We start from the raw sequence: 8014 nt of genomic DNA, 5'->3' as shown, positions 1-8014 counted from the left end.
AACATGGAAAATTATAGTATTTAATGAGATAAATAAGGAATGCCTCTTTAAATTTTGTTTAGAAAATGCTCATGTGTATTGTGGAAAATTCAGAAGTTAGTTTTACAAATAGTAAATTGCTATTCGATTTGATATGAAAATTAGAGATGTTTGAAATTTAGGGGTTGGAGATGCAAAATTAGACTGCTGCAGTCTAACTTATTGGTCAGAAAAGGGAAATATGCACCTAAAGACCTAGGAAGTGTCAGTGAGGTTAGAGACAATTCAGGACAAGGATCTTCTATTCACACATTCATCTACCCATTGATTACATGTATTACCTTAAGTGTGTCTCATATATTACACTTTGTGTCTATAAATGCTGCACCTTTTCATGGCTTTCTCTTCCTATTTCTTTATACTTTCAATTATTTTATACACTCAGCTCAAGTACTGCTTCCTCTTGAAAGTCTTCTGTGATACTCATTTGATATATTCCTATATTGTGACTCTTCAGCACTGTGTGAATTTAATGGAACTTAATACACGTGTCTGGAATTGCTTGCTTTTTCATTCTGTGTCATATCACTGAGGTTAAAACAAACAAACAAACAAAAAACAGAAAACAGAAAACTATGCCTTATTCAATTTGGTAATCAAAATGTCTATGACACATTAGACACAAATACATGTTCTTCCAATGAATGGATAAATTAAAAGTTATTTTTATACATTTGAGCACCTTTTTCCCTTTAAGTGTTCCCCTCCTTGTTTTTCTTAGGTAAACTGCTTTAATATGTGAAGTCAGCTCCTGTCCGGATCAGATGGAATCAAGAAATAATGTAACCTACTTTGTCCTTCTGGGCCTCACACAGAATCCAAAGGAGCAGAAAGTCCTTTCTGTTTTGTTCCTGTTCATCTACCTTTTGACTCTGGTGGGCAACCTTCTTATTACAGTGACTATAGCTGTCAGTGAGACCCTGAACTCACCGATGTACTTTTTTCTTGCTAGCTTATCATGTATGGATGTCACTTACTCCACTTCTATCACCCCCAGATTGATTTCAGAGCTGTTATTTGGGGGAAAAAACACATCCTTTGAATCTTGCATGACCCAGCTGTTTACAGAGCACTTTTTAGGTGGTTCAGAGATCTTCCTTCTGCTGGTGATGGCCTATGACCGCTATGTGGCCATCTGTAAGCCCTTGCATTACTTGGTGATCATGAGGCAGAGGGTGTGTGTTGTGCTGCTGGTGGTGTCCTGGGTTGGAGGTTTTCTGCACTCAATTATTCAACTTAGCACTATTTATGGGCTCCCATTCTGTGGCCCGAATGTCATTGATCACTATATTTGTGACATGTACCCCTTATTGGAACTCGTCTGTACTGACACCTATGTCACTGGCATCTTAGTGCTGGCCAATGGGGGACTGATCTGCACTATAGTGTTTCTGCTCTTGCTCATCTCCTATGGAGTCATCCTGCACTCTCTGAAGAACCTGAGTCAGGAAGGGAGGGGGAAAGCCCTCCAGACCTGTGGTTCCCACATCACTGTGGTTGTCTGCTTCTTTGTTCCCTGCATTTTCATGTATGTAAGGCCTGCTAAGACGTTCTCTGTTGACAAATTATTGAGCGTGTTTTTCACAGTCTTAACCCCCATTCTGAACCCATTAATCTACAGTCTAAGAAGTTCTGAGCTAACTCATGCTATGAAAAAGCTCTGGAGAAGAAATATCATATCTCATATTAAGTAAGTGCATGATCTACCATGAAGGGAGTCATTTGCCAGCAGGTTTCATTTCCTTAGAATGCAGAAGTCATTTTAAAATTTGATTCTGATTAAAAATTTTTTCTTTAAAAAGAAAAAAATCCTCTTTCTTCAAAGAGTTTATTATCATTCCAATTAAAGATCATTGTTATACAGCTTTGGTATTAATAACAGTTTGCTCCATACAAAGCCCTCTCCACCTGTAACTCTCACATCACTGTGGTCACCTTAGTTTTTGTGTCTTGCTTATTTGTGCATTTGTACCCAATTTTGGGCACATTTTATATCGTAATAAGTCCTTTGTTAAAGTTACAGTTCACCCTCAGAAATTTAGATGTGAAAATGCTATGAGGAAGTTCTGGGATGAAAAAGTGAATTTGGGAAAAGATCACAGTAATAAAAAGTGAGTTTGTCTTTAAAATGGAAAAGAGAAAATAGAATTTTAAGATTGACGATAACTGTACACTACTTAACAAAAGCGTGCTGGTTTTGACGTATAGCCACACAGAGGCAAGTTCCAGATAGAGAATCATTTACCATTATAAAATTATACTTAGTTTTATGTATTACTCAGTTGGTAGTTAAATTTTATTTACTGTCAGAATTAGTTATAATTTGGAAATTCCCTGCCAGTCCAGAAGTTGGGATTACATACTTTCATTGCCAAGGGCCTGTGTTCAGCCCCTGGTAGAAGGACTAGAATCCCACAAGGTACACCACACAGCCACACACATAAAAAAGCCACACCAAAAATAAATAAATAAACAAACAAAAAATCTAGGCAATCAATATTGCAAAAAAGAGTTTTCTATGACACAGTTCTAAAGTTTTTTTGAAATGCAAATGTTTATTTTACTATGACTCATTGCAGTTTCTATTTCAGTCATCATGCTTCCATGTAGCATAATTTATTCCCTGCCACTCTGAGGGTAAACCAACCCCACTCAGTGTTTCATCAGTCACTTTGGTGTCTCTGCAGAGTGGAGTCGAAGTCCAATCTGTGGTGTGTAATCTAGGTGTATATTCCCACTGCTGTGTAGGGAAGCAAGTTTCATATGCATTTTAAAATGCCCTCCTCCCCTGAAGAATCAGGGAATCAGAGCTATTCTGGAGGAGCACAAAATTCTTCAAAAGTGTTTGCTCTCTTGCACCTAAAATCTGATTTTCAGACTCCAAACTTTCTTCTTTCTGATCTGCTTTGTTTACTGATGAATCCTGAGTACTTAGAACAATGCCTGGCCTATGGTAGATACTCAATGTTGGTTGAGTTGACTACATAATACTTGGGTATTGACAATACACACTAGCATATTTAAAATTGATAACCAACAAGGGTCTACCATATATAGCACAGGGAACTCTATTCAACATCCTATAATAACCTAAATGGGAAAAGAATTTGAAAAATAATAGGTACGTGTATATGTACAATTCACTTAGTTTGCTGAACACCTGAAGCTAATGTTGTTAGTCAGCTATAATCCAATATAAAATAAATATTGAATATTAAAAAATAGAAATTTTAATTTAGTAATTATGTCATTGGATTCCTAGATGTTCATTGGCAGATGAATGGATAAGAAAGTTGTAGTGTACATATCCAATAGAATAATTACTCAGTTATAAAAAGGAACACATTTAAGTCAGTTCTAATGAGGTGGATTAAGCCAGAGTCTATTATAAGCGTGAAGTAAGTCAGAATCTAGAAAGATAGTACTGATGATCCCATGTGAAGGGCAGCAAAGGAGACAGTCATAAAGAACAGATGTTTGGACTCAGTGGAAGGAGAGAGTGGGATGATTTGAGAGAGTAGCATTGACACACACACCTTACCGTGTGTAAAACGGACAACCAGAGGGAGTTTGATGTAAGACACAGGGCACCAAGCCAGTGCTCTGTGAAAACCTGGAGGGGTGGATCGGTGGGGAGGGGAGGGGGTTCAGGAGAGAGTGGACACAAATATGCAGCAGAAGCTATCAAAATATTGCAAAAGAATTATTCTCCATATGAAGTAAATAAATAAATTAAAAATAAAATTATTAAAAAATAGAGATTTTAATTTAGTTGTTTTTTCATTAGATTGACATATTTACCTCGTAAACCGAGGTGTATCTAAAGCCAGACACGTTGGCCATCATGCTATAGTACATGTTCATATCATAAACCAAACTAGGGGACAAACTTGCATCTTATGCATTGGCAAGTGAATTTTTCATCACTGAGCCACCAGAAAAGCCCCTATCAGTTGAGTTCCATTCAGTCGTGTCTGACTCCTGGCGACCCCATGAACCACAGCATGCCAGGCCTCCCTGTTCATCATCAAGTCCTGGAGTCCACCCAAACCCATGTCTGTCAAGTTGGTGATGCCATCCAGCCATCTCAGCCTCTGTCATCCCCTTCTCCTCTTGCCACCAATCCCTCCCAGCACCAGAGTCTTTTGAAATGAGCCAGCTCTTCGCATCAGGTGGCCAAAGGATTGGAATTTCAGCTTCAACATCAGTCCTTCTAGGGAACACCCAGGACTGATCTCCTTTAGGATGGACTGGTTGGATCTCCATGCAGTCCAAGGGACTCTCAAGTCGTCTGCAACACCACAGTTCAAAAACATCAATTCTTCGGCGCTCAGCTTTCTTTATAGTCCAACTCTCACATCTGTACAGGACTACTGGAAAAACCATAGCCTTGACTAGACGGACCTTTGTTAACAAAGTCATGTCTTTGCTTTTTAATATGCTGTTTAGGTTGGTCACAACTTTCCTTTCAAGGAGTAATCATCTTTTAATTTCATGGCTGCAATCACCATCTGCAGTGATTTTGGAGGCCCCCAAAAATAAAGTCTGAGACTGTTTCCACTGTTTCCCCATAATTTGCCATGAAGTGATGGGACCAGATGCCATGATCTTCGTTTTCTGAATGTTGAGCTTTAAGCCAACTTTTTCACTCTCCTCTTTCACTTTCACCAAGAGGCTTTTGAGTTCCTCTTCACTTTCTGCCATAAGGGTGTTGTCATCTGCATATCTGAGGTTATAGATATTTCTCTTGGCAATCTTGATTCCAGCTTGTGCTTCTTCCAGCCCAGCGTTTCTCATGATGTACTCTGCATATAAGTTAAATAAGCAGGGTGACAATATTCAGCCTTGATGTACTCCTTTTCCTATTTGGAACCAGTCTGTTGTTCCATGTCCAGTTCTAACTGTTGCTTCCTGACCTGGATGCAGGTTTCTCAAGAGGCAGGTCAGGTGGTCGGGTATTCCCATCTAAGAATTTTCCATAGTTTATTGTGATCCACACAGTCAAAGGTTTGGCATAGTCAATAAAGCAGAAATGGATGTTTTTCTGGAACTCTTTTGCTTTTTCGATGAACCCCCTATAGATGTTCTTTAAAACCTTTGAGGAAAATCCCAGTGAATTAATTACACAAGAATCAGCCTTGGACACATTCCAAGACCCAGTGATAATTGCAGCTGGAAGGGATGAAATAGCCCGTGATCTTCACCTCTAAAAGGAAGAAGATGCTATTCGCTTAGTAACTGCCACAAAATTTTAAGGAGGCCCATTCTTAGACACATAGCATGGCTTAAAAAGAATCACAAGAATATCTTTCAAGATCTCAACTAGTTTGGTCATGTTAATATGACAGAGTGAAAAGAAGTGGAAAGTCAAATTCTATTTATATTTTTGAAGTTAGGAGGAAAGAAGTTGCTTGTGAACAATTTCCCTGCCAAATGACTAGTTGATTTCTTCTATGTGTATGTAGTATATGCTGGACATTTTGATATATTTCCTAAAGCAATAAACTTGTTTTTCAGTGTGTGTACCATGGAATTGCTTTCAAATAATCTACACTGCACTTAAAATGACTTGAATAATCAGAAGACTCCATGAAACAAATGCATGGACAGTCAAATAAACTATATGCTCAAGTAATAAAGTGGGCTTTTATCCTCTTTGTCAAACTGGATGAAAAATAATTCCAAGTGTTTCTGAGTAACTTCAAATTATTCTTCAGGTTCTGAACAAGCCTCCAGAAGGTAAGACTAACATTAAATAGTGGGAACCAAGCTCACAGTTGCGAGACCTTATTTCTTATATAAGAAAATAAATTACATTAAAATCAAACAAATTCAATTTTAGGTATATGACTTAAAAATGTGTACTTGAGAAAATGAATTAGATATCTTGAACCTTAAATTCTTCACTTATGAAATAAGGGTTACAGTCCTTGCTACTGTAAATATTAAATGTGTTCTATTAAACTATGAGTGAGTGATTGGAATATACTGTAGGAGTTTGGAGAAGTAGAGTGATGTTTTCAGAAGAAGGTTAAAAAGGACATTTTTGGGCTACAGCAGGAGAACTGACTTTTGAGGCCAGTATAAATGTGGAGACTTAGCAGGAGGAATTAAGAAGTAGGGAATGATCAAATTTGTGATATATTCTGAAAGTAGAGTTAGTACGATTTAAGTTTCATGAGAGTTACAAATGAGTAAAGAGCACTGAAATTTTGTTTCTAAACACTAACTTGAAAATTATAGTATTTAATGAGATAAATAAGGAATGCTGTTTAAATTATATTTAGAAAATGCTCATGTTTATTGTGGAAAATTTAGAAGTTATGTTTTATAATATTAAATTGCTATTCAGTTGGATTTCTAAATTAGAGATGTTGCAAATAAACATTTGAAATTTAAGGGAAAGGTAAGGCCTGGAGATACAAAATTAGACTGCTGCAGTCTAATTTATTGATCAAAAAAGGGAAATAACGACCTACAGACCAAAGAAGTGTCAGTGAGGTTAGAGACAATTCACGATAAGAAATTCATCTATTCGCACATTCATCTACCCACACTGATTATGTGTATTACCTTGAGTGTGTTTCATGTATTATACTTTGTGTCTTTATAAATGCTGCACCTTTTCATGGCTTTATTTCTTTATGCTTTTGATTGTTTTTTACACTCAGCTGAAGCATTACTTCCTCTTAAAAGACTTCTGTGACACTCACTTGATATACTCCTATATTCTGACTCCTCAGCACTGTGTGGATTTAATGGAACTTCATACACGTGTCAGGAATTTTTTTGTTGTTGTTGTTCTGTGTCATATCACTGAGGTTAAATAACAAACAAAAAACCACTATGCCTTATTCCACTTGGTAGTCAAAATTTCTATGACACATTAGACACAAATAGATGTTTTATTGACATTCTTCCAATAAATGATTAAATAAATAAAAATTCTTCTACATTTGAGCATTTTCCCCCTTTAAGTGTTCCCCTCCTTGTTTTTCTTAGGTAAACTGCTTTAATATGTGAAGTCAGCTCCTGTCCGGATTAGATGGAATCAAGAAATAATGTAACGTACTTTGTCCTTCTGGGCCTCACACAGAATCCAAAGGAGCAGAAAGTCCTTTCTGTTTTGTTCCTGTTCATCTACCTTTTGACTCTGGTGGGCAACCTTCTTATTATAGTGACTATAGCTGTCAGTGAGACCCTGAACTCACCGATGTACTTTTTTCTTGCTAGCTTATCCTGTATGGATGTCACTTACTCCACTTCTATCACCCCCAGATTGATTTCGGAGCTGTTATTTGGGGGAAAAAACATATCCTTTAATTCTTGCATGACCCAACTGTTTGCAGAGCACCTTTTTGCTGGATCAGGGGTCTTCCTTCTGCTGGTGATGGCCTATGACCGCTTTGTGGCCATCTGTAAGCCCTTGCATTATTTGGTGATCATGAGGCAGAGGGTGTGTGTTGTGCTGCTGGTGATGTCCTGGGTTGGAGGTTTTCTGCATTCAGTAATTCAACTTAGCACTATTTATGGGCTCCCATTCTGTGGCCCGAATGTCATTGATCACTATATTTGTGACATGTACCCCTTATTGGAACTCGTCTGTACTGACACCTATGTCACTGGCATCTTAGTGCTGGCCAATGGAGGACTGATCTGCACTATAGTGTTTCTGCTCTTGCTCGTCTCCTATGGAGTCATCCTGCACTCTCTGAAGAACCTGAGTCAGGAAGGGAGGGGGAAAGCCCTCCAGACCTGTGGTTCCCACATCACTGTGGTTGTCTGCTTCTTTGTTCCCTGCATTTTCATGTATGTGAGACCTGCTAAAACATTCCCCATTGACAAATCTGTGAGTGTGTTTTATACTGTCATAACCCCCATGCTGAACCCATTTATCTACAGTCTACAAAATTCTGAGTTGACTAATGCTATGAAGAAGCTCTGGAGAAGAAACATCATATCTCATAATAAATAA

General features: G+C 37.9%; 2 protein-coding genes across 2 annotated transcripts; both read left to right on the top strand.

Annotated features, from left to right (window-relative positions):
* The first annotated feature begins 803 nt into the window (after nucleotides 1-803).
* Nucleotides 804-1733, top strand: LOC102285236 (olfactory receptor 4A47). Its single transcript, XM_005911206.2, has one exon. It carries the CDS (start codon nucleotides 804-806, stop codon nucleotides 1731-1733), a length of 930 nt encoding a protein of 309 aa, XP_005911268.2.
* A 5351-nt stretch (nucleotides 1734-7084) lies between these two features.
* Nucleotides 7085-8014, top strand: LOC102265467 (olfactory receptor 4A47-like). Its single transcript, XM_070383143.1, has one exon. It carries the CDS (start codon nucleotides 7085-7087, stop codon nucleotides 8012-8014), a length of 930 nt encoding a protein of 309 aa, XP_070239244.1.

The sequence above is a fragment of the Bos mutus genome, chromosome 15 (assembly GCF_027580195.1).
Source record: "Bos mutus isolate GX-2022 chromosome 15, NWIPB_WYAK_1.1, whole genome shotgun sequence".
Classification (NCBI taxonomy): domain Eukaryota; kingdom Metazoa; phylum Chordata; class Mammalia; order Artiodactyla; family Bovidae; genus Bos; species Bos mutus.
Note: the sequence above shows the minus strand (reverse complement) of the source record. Positions and strands in the feature narration are given on the sequence as shown.

Excerpts from the sequence above, each read along its gene's own strand:
- LOC102265467 (XM_070383143.1), top strand. The coding sequence starts at position 7,085 with ATGGAATCAAGAAATAATGTAACGTACTTTGTCCTTCTGGGCCTCACA.
- LOC102285236 (XM_005911206.2), top strand. The coding sequence starts at position 804 with ATGGAATCAAGAAATAATGTAACCTACTTTGTCCTTCTGGGCCTCACA.